The sequence below is a fragment of the Chaetodon auriga genome, chromosome 7, assembly GCF_051107435.1.
Source record: "Chaetodon auriga isolate fChaAug3 chromosome 7, fChaAug3.hap1, whole genome shotgun sequence".
In the NCBI taxonomy this organism is placed as follows: domain Eukaryota; kingdom Metazoa; phylum Chordata; class Actinopteri; order Chaetodontiformes; family Chaetodontidae; genus Chaetodon; species Chaetodon auriga.
The window spans coordinates 4,415,980-4,439,398 of record NC_135080.1 but is presented as its reverse complement, the minus strand read 5'-3'; the positions used below and the strand labels follow the sequence as shown (position 1 = coordinate 4,439,398).

Here is a 23,419-nt window from a genome sequence, read left to right as displayed (position 1 = left end):
TCCTTAGTGATCCAGCAGGATTCTAATTTTGGCCCCTTGAGACCAGCAGCCGGCTTCTATTAGATTATAGCCACAGAGCAGATGAGACAGTAGGTGATGTATTATAGAGCATAATTGGAAAATTGCTCATGAACTTAGGAGCTCTTTGACCCAGAATAGCTATATGTCGACTAGTAAGGATCTCATAATGCATTGCTGTTGATAGCCTGATGTTTGTTTCAGAGGAATGTTGTGGGAAGAATTCTTTGTCTCTTTTAACTGACTTGTTTGATGTTAAGACTTCAGCTTAGTCTTTGAGAAAACTGTCTCTGCTAATGACATCAGGCTTGTAGCTCAAAAAAACTGTAGTAGCATTTATTCTAGATGTGCCAGCTCTTCCCAGTTTTATTACTTTTTTTTTTGGTAAGATGTAGGATGATAAATGACTTGTCACTTTGGTTAATAAACATTTTACCACCTTACATTGAGTGTCACGGTACATTAGCCAGTGGAGGGAATATTACTAGAAGCACCTAGGGGAAAGTTTTCTATTTTTTTCTGCTCTTTTCTCTATTTCTGTGTTGTGGTTCTACTGACTTGATGGAATTGCGTCCCAGTGGTAACATACATCATCAGACCCATTAGTGTCAGTGATGAGCCATGTAGGCTATTCCATCAGCAGACTGGACCAGTCGTCTTTCTTCTCCTTTTGATTCTGACAGTCAATCAGAAATTGTTCAGGGCACACAAAAAAACATGCTCCTGTACACACACATACACTCATTAATGAGATTACGTTTTACTTTGTACATTAGAGTTTTTGTCGTGTCCTCAGCGTTTCAGTCAACAGGCATGCATGTGTTTTTCCATGCAGCTCTCCACTCTGGCGGGGACTGTCTTTCTACAACAAATCAATATATCTACCCATGTTAGTGGGCCTAGTACCCACCACAGTGGATGAAAGCTTTTACAAAGCTTTTTGTGGAGAAAGGAGATGATGCCTAACCAGTCTAGGGAGAGTGGAATGGCTCAGAACAATGGTGTAATTGAGGATCATTGAGGGGAGTCCCTGCCTGTGTGGCTGTGGGCATGAGCATGTCACTGATGTCCACTGGCCTGGAGACCCCACAGCAGAGGCCTTTTTCCCCTCAGGCATGGATGTGACCTCATTCAGCTAACCGGGCTCCAGAATACCCCCGCCCTCCAACCATCCCACATACATACACACATGCTCACACACCACATTTGTGGGTTGTTTTTTTTTTTTTTTGTTTTTTACAGTGGCTGTGGTCAGCTCAACTCATGACTCACAGAACATTGCCCTCTTCTTAAAGGGCAGTTCGGTCCTTAGCATGCTTTGTAAAGGTCTGATAAAGGAGGGGGGCAATGGAGGATAGACAAAATGCTTGTGCATCTGTTGGAAAAAAAAGTGAGAAGTGGGAAGTTCCTTTCAAGATGTTTAAAATAGAGCTTAAGTAGTTTACTAATTTTGATGATCAGTTAGGTGTTGAGATGAGAAGACTTACTGTTTTTCTGTTTTACATTCTTGTAAATTGAATATCTTCACCTTAGTCTCATTGTGTTGGGCATTTTTCACAATTCTTTACATTATATAGACTGAACAATTATTTAATCAATCAAAACATAATCCATAAATTAATCCACAGTAAAGACTTGCATCTTCAGTTTGACATTTTTCTCATTTTTCTTGTGTAAATAAGCACATGAAAAGCCTAGCATTTACTGCACAGTGAAAGTTAGAGATTAATATCAGTAAAAGAGGATCAGTGGAGGCTTTTTTCCTCTCTCCCATTAGCTAGTGTTGCACACAGCACCATGGGTCGATGGATCAGTGGGCCGCCCACTCTCTACTCCCACAGCTCAGTGTGCGCCTCCTCATTTTGGCCTCCTGCCTAGTCTATTTGCAGCATCCCCATCTCGGATTTGTCTTTTCTTTGTAGCCTTTCAGTGCAGATATCAGGGATGTCACACAGAAACAATAAGAGTGTAAGACTATGTTGTCCACACAATCCCACTGTGCAAAACAATGGTTTACTCAGTAAAATCAAACAAAGCACATTGACCCTGGTCAAAAAGGATAACTTGGATCATGTGCTGTTGAACCACTCGCACCCCGCAGTCCAAAAAAGCAGAAAGATACAGTTTTCTGTCCTCCCACGAGACAGATCCCTCTTCGGTATTGATTAGAGAGCAGACTGCAGACTGAAAGCTACTGAATACAAGGCTTCATGCAAGGCTAGGTCATGTAAAGGCTTAAAACCCTCAAATGAATTACATGCTGCCCTTTGACATCAAGGATTGTGACAACAAAAGGAAAACGTTTGAGGGATGATGATTTGGCTGATTGTTGCTTTCTGTACCTTAGGATTGCGCAGTAAGTCCACTCTGCAGAAAACTGTTTATAAAATCTCAAGGAGAAGCTGAGATGTATTTTGGAAAGAAAAAAAACACATTTTGTAGGTTAAACAATCAATAACTCCAATTTCTCCTGTCTGCAGATGGCAGGTTACACCATATGCCCCGTTCTGTCGGAGCAGATGTCACCAGCTCAATGGCTCCTCTGACCGGAGAACGCAAGTCCTCTGCCCCCATCCACTCCAGCCAGCCAGTCCTCTTCACCTTTGATGTGCCTGTGCGCCACACACATCATAGCTCCCTGTCCAACAGTGCACCGCAGGACTACCTCCTCCTCCACCAGTGCATGAGCAGGAAGACAGAGAGTGCACGGTAAAGGTCATGACCCTCAGGCGTCCTGTGTCAGTTTCCTGTTATCCGTTAATGCAGGTCAACATACAGGTTTACGGCGCTTCCTCAGTTTAAAAGCCCCTAATGGTTAGAACTAATGTTGGGGGGGGGTTTATCCATCTGCTTTGAGTGTATGTGCATATGCATGTGTGTGTGATAATGTAGTGTATGTAGAAAGATCATAATGTATTTTATAAGTGCTTTAATGGAGAAAATGCAATTACCAATAATGGTATTGAATATTCTAAAAATAGCCTGAAGTGAGTAATATATAATCGTCAAGAAATGTTTCTGTGAGTATGGCAGATACTGGCAGATTCACGTTCTCATTCAGAGTACCTAATTTTACTTTGATGATTATTTAAAGATAAAATAATTAGATGGAAACATCTGTTTTGTGCATTGAGTAACAGAAAATTAAAGGTATTTCATCACATTATAAAATCTTGTAAATCCAATGTTGCCACAAAGCAGACTAATGTTAAAACAATTAGCCAATCAGTCAATTAAACATCGAAACAACCAAGCTGCACAAGTCAAGGGGGGTGAATGCTTGAGGAACTGTATGTATGTGAACGTGCACGCCTACCTCAGCGATATGCAAAACCAGAGAACAAAAGGACCAAGTGTTTATATTAAATGCACTCCTGAGTTTTCCATTAACATTCACCTCACCTCCCGCTGCCATCCTGCCCGCTTCCAAGAATCAAAAGGCTGCTTTAATAATGATGCCATTCAGCAGATAGCCGGCACAGTAGATGATCAATGAGGTTGAGACTGCAATTCATCACTCCTATATGTTTAGACTCACACAGGGTAGAAATGCCCTCTCAGCCACACGATTTGCACATAAATCTGCTGTGTTGGACCTCTGCGAAACCCAGGAAATCAAACCTCACAATCCATCTCATCAGCTTTATGCAAAGATTTCTGTCACTCCCTCACCAGCCTCTGCTCTGTGGGTCTGCTAATTAAGACAGGCATCAAGTGGCGGGGTATGATTCATGTCAGAAAGAAACACCACTGGTCTGATGACCAATGGTATGAATTAATCTATGTTAAAAGCCCCCATGCAGCCACAGTGATGGAAGGCAGAGTGATGAACAAAATCATTGATTGATGATTGAAATTCTGAGGAGACAGAAGAATTGATGAAACGCAGTGTGCCGTCTGACATGAAAAAGAAATGGAGTCAGACAGAGCAAAATGTTATGTCAATATTAATTGCATTACTTTGATGCATTACTCATTTAAAATTGTTAGATTTATAATCAAGATGGAACACAACCATTAGAAACCTGCAGCGTAGCTAACACAAATGCACAGAATCTTGAGAGAGATTAGCACAGGCATAACGAAACGACTCATTGACAATATCTTATCTTTGCATTGGCCAACTAAGTCGGACCATTGGTCAGCTAACTGGCTTGAAATGTCTGAGCTGTAAGGCTGCTCTAGTTGGCACTCAAGGTCAAGCCCTACAAAGGAGCCAGAATAAATGAGGCATGTCCCTTGGGTGCCTAACTGAGGCTGAGAAACTGTGGGAAAGTTGTAGCATTCTCCCTCTTAACATGGATGTCCTGTCCTTGTCAGCATGCTGAAAACATGTAAACAAATCAGCTTTTCAAGGAAATGTAAAAAACAAACAAACAAACATAATGCATATACTATCACTGCATAAACGGGCACAGGCATTGATGGCAAGGTGTGTTTTTTAGATGTGTGCTGAGGCCTATAGTTTCCTCTGAAGAGCTACAGTGCCATCTAGTGGTTGTTTGGACAATTGCATTGGAATTTGTGTGAAATTCTGCAGTAAAATTATAATTATTGCTATTGTTTGAGATGGGCTGGCATAGGAACGAGACAGATGTCTGTTTTTAGGGGAACATTTAGACACTGTCAAATGTGGCCACAATAAATACTTCATATGTGTATATGTGTTTGTCTTTGTCCATGTTTCAGGAGTGCCAGTTTCTCCCAAGCCACACGAAGCAATCTATTTGTGGGGAGCGACTCTGCAGTTCAGAAACTCTCCCATGGCTTTTCACACTGTCTGGATGGCATGGGTGCTCAGTTGCACGGCTTCTACAGCCTGCCCAAGTCAGGAAAACACCAGTTACCAGTGCATGATGCCTCCCCCCAGGAGGCCTGTTACGTGCTTCCGCGAGGTTACAGCTCCGAGGCCCCGCCTCACAGCAGTCTGGGTGAGCCTGAGCTGGAGAACGAAGAGGTCTACACCTTCAAAACGCCGTGCAATGCCCTCGCCACTATGCACAGCAACGACCGTCCACCTGACAATTATGACCTTCCAACGACACCTGGCTCCTTCTACCAGATCCCCCGGACCTTTGATAAGAATCATAATGCTTTGACACCCTCCAGCTCTGAGTCCTCCTGTGCTCCTCCTCCCAGACCCCCTAAACCTAGCCAGGGGTCAGAGGGGCAGTGGGGGAGTCCCCAGTCAGTAGGGAGCCAGAATGGAGAGGTGACGTCTGCGGTGTCAGTTATCCCACGCAGGAATACTCTCCCTGCTGTCGAGAACATCAGGCTGCACAGAGGTACAATGAATTCAATTAGTGCTTTAACTGATCAGTTGACGGGTTTAAAATCACACATTTCACCTGTTTCCTGTTTTGGAAATGCAATCTCTTGATCAGTCCATTCTGCTGTGGTGCTGCAGTGACTTTGTGCCTCCTCTTCCTCCCCCTCTGTCTCTCACTCATTCCGTCCTCCTCTGTCTCTCATTTTACTGATTTAACACTAGCAGCTGAGCAGAAACAAACAGGCCAGTCGAGCAGACACTGTTCTGTTGAGACGCTAATGAAATTCAAGCCATACAGCCTGCTCCAGAATGCCTTGTTCCAGGCTGATAAGCAATGGAAAAAAACAACAACAACAAAAAAAAAAACAGTTGCAGGCACAATGCACTGCCTCTTATTATGCTGTGTTCTCTGCTTTGCAAAGCCCATGCCCAGGCCTCGTATAGCTACTGACAAGAACTGACCTGTGACCCTTGTTAGTGAGGCTACAGGCTGTTCACACACCTGTGCTGTAAAGACTAATTATAACCCAGTGAAGCATTTAATGAAATGTCACTCGAGTTCTGTTTGTTTCATTAGAAACAAGAGTTTACTCCTTAATATGTTGGGCATTTTTGTCTAAATTGGCCTCTGTTACAGTGATTATCATACAATATTTGACTCATGTACTATAGCATTGGCATTGTACTATTTCACTTGAGGAGCACTTCCTTGTAGAGTTTATGGCAGTGGTAAATATTGATTTCTCCCCTTGCCTCTCTCCACAGGCTCCTCCTTTGAAACTAACAGCCATCACCGTCCCATCCATTTCAACAACTCAGACCAGTCTGTGGAGTCTGTCAATGATGGGTTCAGCTCCTACCTGGTGAGTCACTCTTTCTATTTAACTGAACTCCCTCCTCAGACACATACTGTCAGTGCAAAATCATAAACCGCAGAGATAGAAGATGCATTTCTACTATATCTGCTCCAGTTGACTGTTGCAGTTTTCCTTCAGTGTTGAGCCCAGCGAGTTTAAAAGAGTCATGTGCCTTCTGTCTCTTTTGACACCAGAGAACCAAAGCCCCTCTGACTCGCTCAGACAGTGGAAACTCAGATGACAACTACGTGCCCATGAATCCTGGCTCCTCGCCACTCAGCGCTGCCCAGGCTGACAGTCCTAAGAATATCTACATCCCTATGAGCCCTGGGCCCCATCACTTTGATTTCCCAGGATTCTCTGCAACATTACCTGCCCGTAAGGGGAGCAGCGCCTCCCTGTGTCACCGGCCCAGCCGTCTCAGTGATGTCACGCCACCACCCATCAACCGCAACCTCAAACCTAACAGGAAATGTGAGTTTTTGGCAGCAAAGGTCTCACTGATCTAAAAGCGTTGACTTTCGTTTCTTTTAATTGCCATTTTTGGCTTCAGATCAGCCACAGACTCTGCATTGTTAATTGTTTTTGCAAAGACAATGACTTTTGTTGACAGTGTCTGGTCTTGTTTTCCACAGCGAAGCCAACACCTCTTGATTTGAAAAACAATGGGATCATTGATGAGCTGCCATTTAAGAGCCCAGTCACCATGTCCTGGACACGGCCCATGTGAGTCTCATATAAATCATTCAAGCTAGGTTACCCAAGGCCACTCACGCACACACAGTTTGATGATACAGATTGGTGCTGTATTTCGTTTCTGCCTGAGGTCAGAAGGTAGAAGCACTCACAGTCCTTTCTGCTTTGCTTCAGGCCTGCTATGAACTCCATGTCCTCCCAGCATTGTCGACCCATTTCTACACAAAGCATCACCAGCACCGACTCTGCAGACAGTGAGGAGAATTATGTGGCTATGGTGAGTCCCAATAGCTGGAGGGGAGATCGGAAGAGCACATTGTGTTCTTTGTTTTAATGATCCACTTGTTTGCGTGCTACGCTTACTCATTGCACCCTGTGTGAGTGAAAGCTCCCTTCCTGTCCCCATTAGCAGAACCCAGCGTCTACCTCCCCAGCCGTGAGTGGCACCAGCAGCCCAGCTCCTAGGAAGTGTGGCAACGTGGACTACCTAGCACTGGACTTCCAACCTGGGTCACCCAGCCCACACAGAAAAGTAAACAGATGATTTTGTAGACTTAATTTGTGAGAGCATTTGTTCTTATTTCCACCATGATGCAGTCTGTCATCAGGCCAGACTCTCACTCCAGCCTTATGTATCTTTCCACAGCCCTCTACATCCTCTGTTACCTCTGATGAGAAGGTGGACTATGTGCAAGTTGACAAGGAGAAGACCCAGGCACTGCAAAGCACTATGCAGGAGTGGACCGATGTGCGGCAGTCTACTGAACCTGCCAAGGGGGTCAAGTCCTGACACTGACCTGTACAAAAAAGAAACAAAAAACAAAAATTCCAATCTTGAGTCTAGCATCTCCAGTATCATGTTTCTATCATTACTATGAATACTGGATGGGCTTGTTTGAGACTGAAATATTTGGACAATAGCCATAACTTATCCTATGCCTGTTCTCTGTGATGATTTTTACTGCAATGCACTGCTAACATGCAGGATATCAGGCCATACAGGTGAAGCGCCCCGCCAAAGCTCTTCGTGCAGACTGTTATAACACTGTATGGACAATTGATAACGTGTATGAAAATATCATCCTTACTCATCAATCCGTCCTTTATAAATTGCAAGTTTCATCAAAGCTGTCTCACTCACCCCCTCTGCAACAATCACACTTTTTTTTGCATCTAGCAGGCAATTTATCCAATTGCTGCCATTTGGAAGAGTCTAACTGGAGGCTAACTGGTCGATAACCATATTAATATACTGTGAGAGTATGCTTACTGATCTCAGGAATGCCAAGATGCACTCCAGTCTTGGCATGCAGGCAGACTCTCTCTTTTCACTTCAATCTATCATATGTGCTGAGTCTTGCAGAAGCAATGAAGAGATTATTTTCACTGCGGGCAATCATTTCAGCTTAGCAGTGCATGTCTGGTAAGAGGAGGCGGAAAAAATACAGCCTTACAAACACGTAAAAGGCCTGTGTCAGAAGCCCCAGTGATAACTGTACATGGCTGTTTCCTCAGTTTCAATTAAGTATGAGCCCAAAATGTATTTAAAAGCTGTCAGACTGTTTGGCAGGCCAATTATTTCAATGCAGGTACAAAGTCAGTACCGTCCAAATGTACAGAATGAAGAAAAAACATGACGGATGAAAAGAAGCATCTTGTATCTTTGTAGGTTTGACTTTGGTGGTCAATTCACTTCAGGTAATATTCTAATACATTTCATTGTAAATGTGCACTGACCAAGAAAATTGAGTGAGAGGAAGTAAAATTAAAGCAGGAGGTGTACTTTCCAGGGAGTTCAGATATCCTCTCTTTCTGTCTCTCTCCCTCTTTCTCCGTCTCTGTCTCTCTAGAGACCATAAATACAAGCTAAGCAGAAGGAGAATAGCATATTTATGTTTTCTGGAATTCAACTGTTCACTGATGTATGTCTTTGGTGTTTGATATGCCACACACTACAGCTATGTCTCTGAAGAGTAATTGTTTCCTGTATGTAAATTATTAATAGAATGACATATTTGCAGTGCATCTTGTTGACTGTTAGAAATTTGATGCACTTGTCCGAGACAATAAGTGCACTACAGTAATGTCACATCGTGCTTTTCTTGCAAAGGCAACCTGCCACAATGAAGATTTCCCAGTGATTACAGTCACTTAAAAATATTTGAGGAAAGAATGGTTTCTTAATTTCCTAAACTCTTCTATTTGTTTAATTTGCCTTATATTTTAATTTCAGTTTCGACTGTAAATTTTGCCTTGGAGAAATTTCATTATTCCGATATTGTGCGAGTAAGAGCCATATGGTATTTAGGACAACTGAATGATCAGTTTCTAGTTCAACTTAAGTCCAGTATTTCATTGTGGGCTGGAACCACTGAAGGGTGAATTGCTATTTGATCTTAATATGGATAGTGTGGCCATGCAATGTTAGATGGTATTATTGATTATTTCATTAAGATTTACTTCTTAATGTTTTTCTACCATTTTTACTGCTTTTTGTATTTTTTTAACATTATTTTCTACTGATAAGTGTAAGCAAGTGATATTCTCAAGGACGGGGTCAGGCTAAATTAAGCTAAGTTTGTTACAGTGTGTATTTTATTCCTTTTTAAATTCCCAAATTTTATGATCTATACATGAAACGGGGAGGGTGGCAGTTTGAGTTGTACTGGCAAAGCCCTTCCCAAGTGAACTGTGATTCACAAAGAGCAAGAGCGAGAGAGGAATGAAAAAACTGAAGAAAAGTCTGTCTCCCTGTCAGCCTCTGAAGTGAAATGGATGTGTAATTTATTATCTAGAGAGACCCATTGTAAGCAGAAAAGCTGTGTATGTGTTGTGGTAGATTGTGAGTTGTAGTATGTTAAATGACAGCCTGACTGGGCGAGATTGAAAACACTGCTCAGATCTACTGTCAGTCTGTCACTGGGTTGACGTACTGTACTAGTAGAGATCATTTTTTTAACCACTGTTATTGCTACTACTGTAAACCATTTGCAGATTGCTTGTGTGTTAATTTATTAATTTATTGTGCGTTTTGCAGTTGATAATTGTACAAGGAAAAAACAACAACAGCCAAACAAGGAAACCCTCTCTCTACTAACATTGATGTATGCAAAATGTCTTGATTTTGTGAAGCAATATGACAAACGATGCCAGTGTGATGGTAATGTGGTACAGTTCATTTGGGATACACAAGAATACAAGACTTTGTTATTCCTGTATTATGGTAGACTTAAACTGTGGACATAGAATAAATCAAGAAGTGAAAGTCTGGTGTTAAGGTTGCTCTTAAATATAAACCAAAACACTGTTTTCTGGCAGCCATTACTGGTTTCTCACCCACACTCTTTCTTAATTTGTCTGTAGGCACAAAGTTGAATGTCTGCTGCCCCCTGTTGTGTAGGACAGCAGCTGCATCCATTGGCATCGGTGAAGCATTAGATGACATTATAGTGTTGCTTAAGTTGACTGTTCAACCGATATGAGTTTTTGAAAGCTGATACATGACACCAAAAACTTAAAATATGCAGTTCCTTCCCCCAAAATTTAATTCTTAATACACTGGAAAGGTGACCAAAACTGCATTTTGCTCAAATCTGAAAATTATCCACTTAAATTATTATTAATAAATAAATTTGTCTAGAAATAAGAATTTGTTTCTCCAGGATCTCTTAAACTCCTGTACTTGTAAAATGAAGGCTGTTTGCTCTTTGTTCATTTTCCAGTAATGACCAATGACTAATATGCCATTTCCCCCAACAAAACTGACTAATCAGCTAAAAATTTCAGCCAAGAACCTAATGGTAGATTAGTTCGACTAACTGACTGGAGGGGCAGTGAAAAAAATAAAATGTGCAATCAAAAGAATATGTTTTTACTTTAACTTGCAGACTGTAGTTCCTTTTCCCTGGATATGAGTGATATTACTGGCAAGTGTCTGCTTAAAGGCCAATATTAGCCCTCATGTGTTGGTCTGCTCCTGCTATGGGCAGCATAATATCAGTAATTATGGATTATCAGTCATTGTCAAATCTTATGATCCCTATGCACATCCCTCCTAAATTCATTTGTATGGGTTGTTAGCAGTACCTCAGCATTTTAACCAGTTTTCTACTTAGACTACTGTCAGAGTTGTGAAAGAAAGAAAGAAGAAATGTGAAATCAAATCACTGAGCTTGTAGCTGAAATGACTAAAACTTGAATTTTCACTCAGTTATTTACCAGCAGAGTGTTCTGCAGAAACCCTGCTATGAATAATGAATTTAAAGTGTTCTTTTGTATGGCTGCAGGCTGTCTTTAGAGCAACACCCATTGCCATGCCTATGTGTTCATAATGATGATAATCTTATGAATCTCTTGGCCTAAACATGGGGTGACCCCAACAACTAAGATTAAGTCAAAGCCTTGACACCGTGTTCTAACAGCAAGCAAGCGGCTGACTATCGCATTGCGTTCAGTCAGATGTGAGCTGGAGGCTCAGTTAGTGCAAGGTTACCTCAAGACTGTCAGTAGCTAATGATTCTGGTGTCTGTCCACTTCCAGCTCAGCAGGGTGGTCTGAGTGTGCCAAGAGATTGTCCTATAACTACCGAATCAGTAGGTTGGTGAGCATAGTAGCATTATATTAGGTAGGAAGGCAGAGTTGCTTAGAGTCTTAACAGCATTTCACAATGCAGGTGAGTGGGAGTGCAGGTGTGGTCTAAAACAGGAGACTAATCCACATTACTCATATCATAAAAAAGAAATCCAAGCCCAGTTAGTAATAAGAAACTAACTCTCAGTAAGCAGTGGGATACAAGCTGAATTTATCTATCATACAAAATGCTGAATGTGAAACATGGAGGATAACAACTGACTTGTCTCTTTATTATGAAACTTAACAGGCTCTGTAGCCAGAGCTGATATCAGCATGAGAAGCCACAGAGTAAAAAACAGGCTAACTTAAAACAATCTATCCACGTAACATCAACGTAACATCACACAACAGTTTCTATAACTTTGAACTGAATAGTTTCAACACTTTCTGTCATCCACACACACACACACACACACAACAGGAAAGGTGTGCTTGGATATAGTCTTCTAATAGTGACCGACTGGGGAGACTGAGGATTTCTGGCATTGTTATACTATTTAATGGCTCATTCACTGCCAAGGCCTTACTTATTGTTGTTATTAAACTTTTCATTGACTTTTTTTAAAGGGCAGCGAGTGAAGTCAGTGTTTCACAGGATGGCTCTCTTCTTTGGCTCTTGTGTGTAACTTTGCATAATCTCCCGTCATGTTTGTGTGGTTTTCTTGTGGGTGCTTCAGTTTCCTTCTGCTTTACAAAATCATACATCCTGTCTCTGTGAATGTCAGTGTGATTGTCTGTCTGTAGCTGTAACTCTTACTGCGCTGGCATCCAGTGTACGTCTTCATCTTGTGGACAAGTCTGCAATCACCCATTCATTTCATGTCAAATTAACAGGTGATCAGTGAGTGACGGTATGCCTGTTTCAGTGAATTACCTCGAGAGGTTGTATTATTGAGGCAAAACTGCCTGAATTTTCTTTTGATTCCATTGCAAATAAAAAAAGGTGATAAAAAGATTTACAGTTAGATTTCAGGCACAGCAGCCCCCCCTCAGCTCCCAGGACATGGGGGACTTCATTTGGACAGCATGCATACGATCATATCAGGAGCCAGTCGGCTCATTTGAGCAAATATTAATGTCTCGTTTGGTTTGTCTTGTTCACAAGGATTCGAGGGACATGTGAGGCATATGTTTGGAATGAAAGTCATCTTTCTGGCTGTAGGAGGTTGTGCGCGTCAGTTAATATGTAAGCGTGCTTTATATTTGTGCTTGTAAAGTGTTTTAATGTGTAACTTGAGTGGCATGCTGACAAGGCCGCAACATATTTGCAGTCTTATTAATTTCTCTGTGTAAGAATGTGACAGTCAGCTTTACTCCAACCAAACTGAAGCTTTCAGAGCTCATGGTTTGACTGTTCACTCTAGAGATTATGTATGTACAGGCCTATCTGATGTATTGACACCCTCTGGCCACAGTTTTAGGACTTCCAGGGTAACTAACTGAGTTTGTATTACGTGTGTTATTCCAGTTAATGACTGTGATTTTGCTGTTATTCTAGAAACCACATGCACACCAGCTGTAAACCCCTACGGCCTTCTAGTAAAGTGCATGCAAACTATTAAACACAACCAGTGATATTTAGTAGGAGATCTAATCAGCATCTTTACAACCACAAATATCTTATCTTCATTTTCTTCTCCTTTCTGAAAAGCAACATTAGTGTCATGTTTAACAAACTTTAACGAGATCCTTCCCCTCTCCTGCCAGGGTCCTTGCCTTGGAGGACAGTTCACCCTTCACTCCACTAGAGTGTGCATGTGGACTCCGCTGCATCCATATGAGTGGATCATGTCAAAAGAGGAATGTTCATACAATGAGGGTCTGTGTATTGTAGTTCCGCTGTTGCCTCAGTGCACCACACGGACAAACGATTGTCAATGGACTATGTGAGACGGGTCTCAATCGGTTTATGCAACGGCTTCCTGCGTCTCGGCTGCGTGGTTTTTGACTTACAGCTTGCAAGCAGATCATTCTTATCCGGATGAAGAGAGAAAGACTGAGAGAAAGGACTCATTTCCAAACAAAAACGCCGTGAGTCTTGAAGTTTAGCGGATTTTGTTTGTAGATTCTCCTTATTTTGGGTGACCAGTCGCTCACTTTGAATTTCTAGTTGGCGGTCTTGCGCTTTTCTTCTTCAGACTATTTAATGAGTGTGGCACATTTGGGGTAAAGTAAGCTGACAATGTGCCAGGGATGTACCCATCGATGAAACTGAAGTTGTGCGTGCTATGGTTTCGGATCATCCAAGGGATTCATATTGAATATAATTTATCTGTGAGCAGAGGTCGAGTCGTTAAGCAAGAGCAGATTCATTCGAGATTCATTCCAGCTGTGAATCCACGAGTCTTTCATGTTTGTAAATCATATCAGTTTTAATTAGAAGCTGACATAGTAACACCCGAAAGGAAGAAATCACTAATAAGATTCTGGCACACTGGGGCTTTTTAATGCCTCTGAGTGTGAGTTTATACTGACCTTATCTTACTTTATAGGTAAGTGTTTTTTAATGTTTTACATCACTGTAACATGTCCTGTCGGCTCGACGAGATAATTGTGCAGCACATATTTCAACACATATCATAGGCTGCATCGTCTTTCACTCAAGTGACTTTGTGCGCGCAGTGTAGTCTTTTCTGTCCACATGGGATCATAGCCGAGTCCATACGTTTTGTTTTCTTCAATGCCCGTACTGTGGTCCATTATAACCTCAGTGGACCTCAGTCTCAGTAAACTTGTCGGGGACCTGCGGGCATGGGAGAAGCGACCCCTGCTCAGTCTGCTGCAGGGGCATTCGTACCCATGTTGGGTGTCGGTTTAGGAACTATGCCCGGTGGGGTCGGCAACGGGCCGGTGGTGGCCACCTCCAGGGGCTCCGCGGTGCCCCAACTGCACAACGCCATAGTGGAGCGTTTGCGCGCCCGTATAGAGCTGTGCAGGAGACACCACTCCACCTGTGAGAACCGCTACCAGAGGGGTCAGGCCGAGAGCTCGGACCGGGAGCACGAGAATACACTTCACCTGCTCAACATAGTCCAACAGGGGCCTGGGAACCGAAAGGCAAAGGGCAGCCGAGGATCGATCCAGCAGCCTCCAGAATACAGTCGGGCCAACGGAGAGCAGAAGGGCTCAGAGGGCGAGCAGAAGATTTCCACGCGCATAGCGGTAAGTTTTGTGGGGTCCTCGGTGATGGTGGTGATCATGAATGATGATTGTGACTGTGATAAAGCTTGTGGTAACGATGACACCATGGTGATTATGATTATCATGGTGGTGGTGATGATGAGTATGGTGGTGATGCTGTTGCTTGTGATGATGAGCAGTTTCCGAAGTTCTGCCCAAACTTACAGGACATGCGAGATACATGTGTCTGAGCCGTGTGTCACTCTGCTGGTCAACTGAGAGCTGTGATCATGTCTTAAGCAATGCTTTTATACGAATTACTCAAAAATTACTCTGCTGTGATGACTTGATGAACAAACAGTTGTCAGGGCCTGACAGGGCAACCAAATCCAGACCAAATGGCACAAACAGCAAGGAAATGTTTTAAAACGAGAGTAGTAAACTCTAGGTTCCTGATTTTGCTAATTATAGGAGCCATTGAAGTAGACTGAATGATACAGGATCACAAAGCTTGTTTACAAAGCAATCCATTCAGAGGAAATGGTTTTGGGGTCATTGGGCCATGTTGGGATGTTATGCATTTAGTGCAAACCATGTCTGCATCTCTGTGCAGCTGATCCAAACAGAGGGAAGCAGATGCATTCTGTGCCTTGTTTAACCCATTTAATATGCACCATTATCTCATTTTGCAGTAGGCCTACGGATAATTCAGTTTCCTTTATGTGTCACATAGATTTACAAATTCTCAAGAGGATGTTACCTGTCACTGAAGAGGGTTTCTTAACAAGAGAGTCATTTAATTTGTTTCTGAGGGATCCTGTATTTAGTAAAGAACTGTAGAACCTTATTTTGAGGAGTTTCAATGCTCATTTTGCACATTTTGAGAATCCTCATTGTAAAGGATATTGAGAAAAGACAGTATAGTTTGTGTGTTATCCCTCAACAACAGCACCTCGCAAACTCAACTGTGAAACACAACAGCGCTTCTGTGTGCCTAATGCTGATAGGACTGACTTCCTGTATGGCATCTGTTAAGGGCACAGCCAGTGAGATGTGAGATTTATTTTGTTGTTTTCTTTCATTGTGCATGAGGGAGTTCAGCATCAAGACTATGAACTGTTTCCCAAGCAGTGTTTCAGTATAATGTCAGCAGGGTGAAAGCTTGCAGATGTTCCTGCTCTAGATTTGCTTGAGATGCTGGATGGAAAAATAAACAATGTGTAATTTTTCCAGTAAAGCCATAAAAAGGGAGCAATGATTGTTCTGTCAGTTCATTTATTGTCATCACTGGAATTGGGCAGAGGATAGCCTCTACTGCATGTCATGCAGTTGTATTAGTTCATGCCTTCATCAAGGCTTTCACGTACAAGAAAAGTAGATTTTCCATGACTTATAGTACTAATATAAAGTGCAGTACAGCTGTGGGACATGATGAGAGGCAAGACAGAACAACATCATGGATTATATTGACTGTCTAAAAGAGGTCAGGGAACATCATTATCATGTACGGTTTCATTTTTACTGATGTTGACTCTGGAGAAGCGTGTTCTACATAAAACTGATGAGTGCAGCGAGATTGTGAGGAGGAAATAAAGTCCTGGCGCACATGTTTTTATCAAGCCTGAGGTTAATATGTTTTTCACAACTCGTGATGATTGGATGAAGCAGAACAGCAGCCGTGGCAGAAATCCCCTTTAATGCATTTATACTGCATCCATCCAGCATTAATACTGCAGAGACTTTTCTTATTCAAAATGAGTAAAGTGTCTCCTAATAACACTTGCCATCAACAACGTGAAATATCTTTTGAATAATCTCTGGCAACGAAGAGAATACAACTCGTGTTTCAAGTATTTCCTGGGGTGCAGTGGTACTTCACCATACTGCATTCTTCTGAATTAAAAAGTAAGGCTTCTACAATGGCCACATCTGTGCATGTTATTGACTGTTCACATTGGAATTTGCGATGGAAAATGTACACCAAGTGAGGGGCAAACAACACAATGGATTATGACTGGCTGGGAGTGTGGAGTGAGCAGCACTTAACAACGGTGCTCATTGAGACCAGATTAACAAAGGATATTCTTTTAGATGAAATTGGAGAAATTGGGAAAAAGGGATGAGAGCTTACTTATCCAACGACTCAGAAAATGATTTTCCATAATGCTTGCATGAACTCATGGAAAGCTTTTGGATATTCACATTTTAGATCACGTTTTTTCACAACCAGTATTTTAATCTTGCCCTTCGTACCTGTATCAGTGAATGCATTCAGCACAGAAATAGGTCAGAGTAGAGCTTACAAAATACTGGCCCTGTATTACAATGTACAGACATTCAGTTTCATCAGATCAGGATCCAGCAACCATCTCACATTGTCTATCAACGATACAGATAGTGAGTACACAAACTAAAGGCTTAACAAACAGTGATACAGCCTTGCTGCATGTAGCATGCCATGCATTGTCATGCCCTATTATCATGCGTTTAACAAATGGCTCACTAAGCACCTTCTTGAAAGATGTGCTGGCCATGAAACTGTTTGAAGCACAAGGCCCCCATATAAATGTTTAGAGCCACTGAATACATTTCCTGCACATGTTTACTTTAAGTCAAACAGGCCTTGAAAAAGCAGTAGGCGAGGGATGCCTGGTGATTAACAGTCCTGTGTGCTCTGGGAGGATTTTGTTATTTCCCAGTCTTGTTCTAGTGACAGATCTGGGAACTACAGACTTAGCGCAGCATACGCTCATAGAGAAAGTGCTCTGTATGCTGATGTACTGTATTGGTTTGCCATGTTTTCCCACTTGTGACTGTGTCCACCACATGGCAGCAGCTCTTTGTAAAAAGCAGGAGCTGGAGGCAGCCTGGTCATCTAGTGGTCTAAAACACAAACTGTAAAACTGCTGTGTCCCCTGTTTGAATCTGGCTAAGGACTTTGTCTTCATCCCATCCTCCTCTCTCTCTTTGTGTTTCCTGTCACTATCTACTGTGAGCGACCCAATAAAGGCACAATGGCACTTACAGGATCTTGAACAAAAGGTCAAAATTTGGAACTGCTGTCGGTGATTTTGATGACAGATCAGATGTTGCCAACTTGGGGTTCAGGACCCCCACAAAGGTTCACTAGATAAATCTGAGAGGTTGCAAGATTATTAACAGGATAGGAAAGCAGAAAAAACCCCACAAAATTCTGAGTTTATTTTTTCAGACTTTAGACTTCTCTTGTAGAGTTCTTTGCTACTTTCATCTTCTAGACTTCAAAAATTCTCCAAATAAGACAAGGAAAGATAATAGAATAACTTATGCATGAATTGGATGAGCGAATAAACTATGGAATAGTGATGAGGGTTTGTAGATTGTCGTTCTATCATTTTAAAGGGTCACAAACCAAAAAGGTTGTAAACCACTACACAGTGGAGTCTGTTGGAGATTATGGCCGATCAAGACAAACATGCAGAATGACAAGTGTTATAATAATTATTATTATATATAATTATTAAACACACCATTTCCTGCACAACACTACACTTTTCAGCCAGTGTATTATCCGGCACACCATTGACGAGAATAGACAATTCTGTAGCTAAATGAAAAGCTAAAAGCTAATTAAATGTTTTACAACAAAAAGTCACCACATTGAGCTTTAAAAGGTCGAGTATTGTCCTCTCTTAGTATAATTTTTTGTGCAAATGTGCAATAACATTTCAAGCACATTTTGTTCAGCTACCATGACGCGAATGCTGACAATGAAACAGAACAATCACGCGTCTTAATTCATCGTCACTGAGATAACTATAACTACCAGCTGACCAGTAGACTTGCAGCTTACTCAAATAGCATGGAGAAAAAGAGACTCATTGTACTCTCTTGTGGTCACGTATGATGGATGAAGAATAGTGTGTGCACGAGTATGAGTGTGGGGTGGGGTGTGCACTGTAAGTGCTTCCTGGCATACCCTGTTTGGCTGTTGAACTGCCTGAATCAGAGCTGCCGGTGGTCTGATCTGAGCCAGGCTCGGCTGTGATGTGAAACAATTAGCCCAGGTCCGTGGGGGCCACCCACAGTGAAGCTCGCAGCTTTACTCAACCCTGTGGATACAGCAAAGATCCATGTTCATCCCACAGATCACTTCCATGTTGTCATGGGAAGGCTAAAGTTTTTCTTTTAGGAGTAGCTGGCTGTCAGTTGGTCTGAATGCTGACTTACTTTAAGTCTGCTATAGTGAGGACAGGAATTGCTGCGGGTTCTGTTTATTGACAGCACGACTGCACTGTAAGCCTGATGTGATTAAGCTTGTCTCATTGTGTAGAATGTAGCTGTGAGATGAGCCGAGCATCTCATAGTGCTCTGATTAAAAGACATTAAGATAGGCCTCCATATACTGTAGTAAAGCCATCTGTTAATCTCCTCCTTCTAGCATTTGGGATTAGTGCTCATTCCAAGATATGGTTTAAACACAGCTACAATCAATCCAATTCTACTTGTGTGTGGTGCATTTTCTCGTGGCAATATGTATTTAAAATGCCGTCTATTATTTAAATGAGTTTTTGCAACAAAAAACACCGAAATGTAGAATACATACTTCATTTCAAATGATTCAAACTTATCACATTTAAAGATTTGAGTAGTTATCTACTTTGTGCCAATATAAATGCATTATCCCCCATTCACCAACACAAAAGATTTAATTTAACAGAATGATACCAGCTGGCATGGTAGTAAAGTACACTCTGGAATGTGACTGAAGTTAGGAGACCTTAAATGACATTTCCTTAAGTCTTTCCAGGTTCATTTCAGGCATGTCTCTTAGGTGGATATTATGACTTCTTCATCCATAAATTCCTATGTTGTGTCTTCTGATTGACACCACAAAAACCGAAGGAATCATCATTACATTTTGCTCCGGCAAACATGACAGCAGCTTTTTAGTGATACACACCAGCCGCCAGATTTATTGCCTGATGTTATAAAAGGTACGCCCATGTAACATTATGTTCTGGACATTCCACAGTCCTATCTGAGGGCAGTTCATAAATTTTTAGCACCAAGTAGATCTGCATAAGCACAGCTTGTCTTTAAGGATGAGGGAAGTGGTAGGTTAATGTCGCACACAAGGCTGAGGCTGTAGCTTGTCAGTTTTCAGGAAATTACTGCCTCTGGAGGACATCTGTTTGGACTGTATGTTGATCTTGACTTAGTTAATAGCTACTGTATCATCTTCTGGCTAAATGGTGCATGAAATGAACGTCTCTATCCTCCAGTAAACATAGTTTTATGATAACATCAGCGTACATGCATTCTAAACAACTTAGCTACATATAAATTTTGTGATCACGATTGCTCTTTCCTCAAGGGAGCGCAGGGTACAAGCCTCAACAAGCTCCTCTGTTGGTAACCAACCCAGACACCAGATTTGTAAGTGGCACAAAACAAAGTTCACTGATGACTGACATTTCTCAACGGGGCTTTATTTTTCAATCCCTTTGAGTTAATGACTACGTTTACTAAAGATATTATAGAGACTGTATTTTCCATCTTATAAACTGCAGCTTTTAATATTATTCAATGTCATGATGGCATAAGTCATGCTCTTCAACAAAATGTAAATTCTAGTATGATGATGTCCGAGTATGTAAAATGAAATTTTAAGTGGTTGCCCAAGAGATTGAGTTTTTTTTATTTTTAGGACATCTTCAGTGCTAAGCAGTTGTTGTAGTGCTGTTTCTCGCTGCCTCCAGGAGATTAAACTGTGCAATGTGATTTTTTTTTTTCCTTGTTTGTCCAGCCTTGGTAGCTATTGCTGACTACCCAGCTCTTAACAATGTTGTTAATGCCAGAAAACATGTATCACTTCCTGTGCACCAGTGGATTTTTCCGAGAAAAGACCAGTGAGGCACTGGGTGCATGTACAGTAAAAGCTTTCATGAGTTCAGTGCAAGTTATATCAGCCAATGATGGAGAGCAGAAAAATATCAGATAACTTAAAGGTCTTGTTAGGTGGCTGTTAAATTAAGAACACTTGCATTTTTTGTGACCACTTTGAGAAGAAATCTGTGACAGTTGATTCTGTTCATGTGAAAACATTGTCATATTTTGCAATTATGATTACATTTAATGTCATCTCAGTAGGAAAAAAAAGTAAATCCAGTATAATCTGTCTTGAAAAGTCAAGGCTCAGCAAATGTGGTGTCATGCAGAAGCAGTAGCAACGTGTTCGAAATAGTGCTCCGTGAATCTGGGACATCTCTGTACCTGGCAAGATTTGCATTGCCTACTCCTCCTGAAATGAGCACACTTGCATTCTTTTCTGGACTAATTTAGATTTTGTTAACAAGTTCCATCCCACCAACAACACTCATAGAAAAAAATAACACAAACTAAAGAGACAAAGAAGAACATGTGAATGAGGGAAGACAGCAGGGCAGTGAAGATGTGTGTCAAATCAAACGCATTCATGGATCATCTGTTATACGGTATGTCTTGTAGTGGTGTCTTAAAAACCCCCTCATCCTCCTTCCCTCTTCCCACTCCCCCACTCAACCACCCTCCCACCCATGTCACACACACACACACACACACACACACACACACACACACACACACACACACACACACACACACACACACACACACACAGGCACACACACAACCCACTCTGCCGCACACACCTCATGTTTTATTCAGCAGCTTATGGGGAGGCTGTATCTGTCTTTGAAGAGTGCTGCTGAAATCATGTAGTAGACCCATCTCATCCTCAGTCTTCAAGGGATGATACAATATAAGTGTGTACATGCTCAGAGGAACATAGGCCTCCAACAGTCCAGGTAGGCCTGGTCTGGTCTGCTCTGCTGCTGCATGAGGTGTACACCCGCCTGGCCTTTAGGGTAAATTTAGCCCATAGTTGAACTGGAACAACTGCCTGTCCAGGCTTAAAAGCCTTTCCTCCATAGACATCTGGTTGCTGTCCCTGGCTGTGATCTGTGGCCTCTAGCAGAGCTCGCAAGGCAACAGCTTTACCTTCAAACACCATGTTAACATTGTAGAAAACACACGATCAGCAGCAACCTTGCAACGTCTCCTCCCCGATGCTGCAGGTTGTGCTGTTTTTGTGTGTCCAGTGTGCTCATTTCTGCTCAGTGTAGTGATAAATAAAAGGTCAAGCACAAGTATGTGATTGGCATTGTTTGTCCTCACGTGATAAGAAAAACAAGTATAATGTGATGTATTTAGAATTTATGGATTAATCATATAGTTGATCAACAGTAAATTAGTCTACCGCACTTTTGATAATTGTTTAAGTCATTTATCAGGCAAAAATTAGATAGAAAGTTATATATAAGTTGTAGAAAATGTCATATTTTATGATTTTGGACTGTTTGTCGAAAACACAAGCAATTTGAAGACACATATCAATAGGAAAATATGTTAGTCAGAGCTTTACATTTGTGTACGATTTTTATCTAAAACTCTAGCCTGCAATCTGATGAAGTTCACCAAATATGAAAATGTGTTAAAAAAATGTCCGTGTTGATTCTACAACTGCAAATTAGACTCTGCAATAGGCTCTTGTGAGTATGCATGGATACTTTCATGTTCTGAATATGAGTTACCCCACTTTTTCAGTGTTTCATCCAAGTGAACATTTCACTGGTTTGAAATACCTCCATTCCCAAGAGGTTTGGATTAGAAAGTCCCCACTGTATCCCTTTGTTGTTGATTTGTGCTTTCAGCATGCTTCCCGTTGTTGCCAGCAGTTGTTTGAATTTTGAGTATTATGTGGACCTCAAGACAAAAAAATCTCATTTGTGCCACTAAACCCGATGGTGGGTTTTAGTATGACTAATATATTAGTCCTCCATCATAGCTATTAAATCCATTTGACTGAGAAAACATGTTTTTTCATGGCTTTCATCATCTGGAATTTAGACAAAAAATATGTGAAACTTGAGGCAATCACTTAGCAAGAAAGGACCGTGTTTATGTACATCTGTATATTCAGAGGGGCCTTGTAGAGGTAGCCGTTCATGCCTGGTGCAATTTCTTCTGCTGAGAGAGCTCTTTGAGGTTTGTCAGGTTTTTCCTGCTTGACTTAATTGAAGAGAGGGCAGGATTGTGTGTGAGGAAAAAGAGGGAAGGGAGGGGTGGGAGGTGTGGGGGAGTGGAGGGCAGTGTCTTGGAGTGTCTTTCCACAAGTGCTTTGCTACCCAGTGCTGAAACTGGAACCCTGTGGGAACAAGCATGTTCAGGTGTGTTTTATGTGCGGTACATGGAAGGTGAACTGAGGGGAGAAATTGCATAGAAAATGAAAGACGAGTGGCACTTTGCTGCCTTGTTTAGTACTCGGCCTTGACACTGGTTTAACCCAGTAATACTGGTTTCTGTTCATTTTCAGCATGCATATTGTGCACCATCTTGACAGCTGTGCAGGTTTTGCTTTAGAGGTGACAGTTGTGTGATGTTTGGATAAACAGGAGCTTATCTATAACTGTTCTCATGCTTATCTGACAATCAGCCACCTGATATGTCAGAGTGCCCCGGACTTGTAGCTGCTGTTGTAAACAGATCTGATTATCACGGTTGCCACTGGAGAACTGGGTGTGGATGCCGGCTTATGTGTTACCATATTAACCTAATGACTCCGTCTTCACTTTGTTGAATTCTTTATTCCAGATTTACATGGATTTATAGTTTTATAACGGGGTATATTTATCAGACAAAACCATTTGAAGCCCGAATGTAATCAACCATCTCGCTCTTCTGCTGAGGAACAATTGGGTTCAGAGCAAAGCAGCTTTATTTGCAGGACTTCAAACAGCCTATTCTC

At 41.7% G+C, this 23,419-nt stretch overlaps 2 protein-coding genes across 3 annotated transcripts in view; both read left to right on the top strand.

The window, feature by feature from the left end:
- Nucleotides 1-10,105, top strand: part of gab2 (GRB2-associated binding protein 2) — a 33,659-nt gene extending 23,554 nt beyond the window's left edge. Inside the window, exons 3-10 of one of the 2 annotated variants that reach the window (XM_076735700.1) lie at nucleotides 2,499-2,727; nucleotides 4,708-5,303; nucleotides 6,053-6,150; nucleotides 6,339-6,618; nucleotides 6,780-6,870; nucleotides 7,015-7,117; nucleotides 7,250-7,372; nucleotides 7,487-10,105. In XM_076735700.1, the coding sequence (XP_076591815.1) occupies nucleotides 2,499-2,727; nucleotides 4,708-5,303; nucleotides 6,053-6,150; nucleotides 6,339-6,618; nucleotides 6,780-6,870; nucleotides 7,015-7,117; nucleotides 7,250-7,372; nucleotides 7,487-7,630 (1,664 nt within the window). In that variant the 3' untranslated portion in view covers nucleotides 7,631-10,105. The remainder of the gene's footprint in view (nucleotides 1-2,498; nucleotides 2,728-4,707; nucleotides 5,304-6,052; nucleotides 6,151-6,338; nucleotides 6,619-6,779; nucleotides 6,871-7,014; nucleotides 7,118-7,249; nucleotides 7,373-7,486) is intronic. The other variant, XM_076735702.1, reaches the window with a different exon arrangement.
- Nucleotides 10,106-13,348: 3,243 nt separating this feature from the next.
- maml2 (mastermind like transcriptional coactivator 2) overlaps nucleotides 13,349-23,419 on the top strand; it is a 33,527-nt gene continuing 23,456 nt past the window's right edge. Inside the window, exon 1 of the mRNA XM_076735917.1 lies at nucleotides 13,349-14,634. Within this exon, the coding sequence (XP_076592032.1) occupies nucleotides 14,224-14,634 (411 nt within the window). The 5' untranslated portion in view covers nucleotides 13,349-14,223. The remainder of the gene's footprint in view (nucleotides 14,635-23,419) is intronic.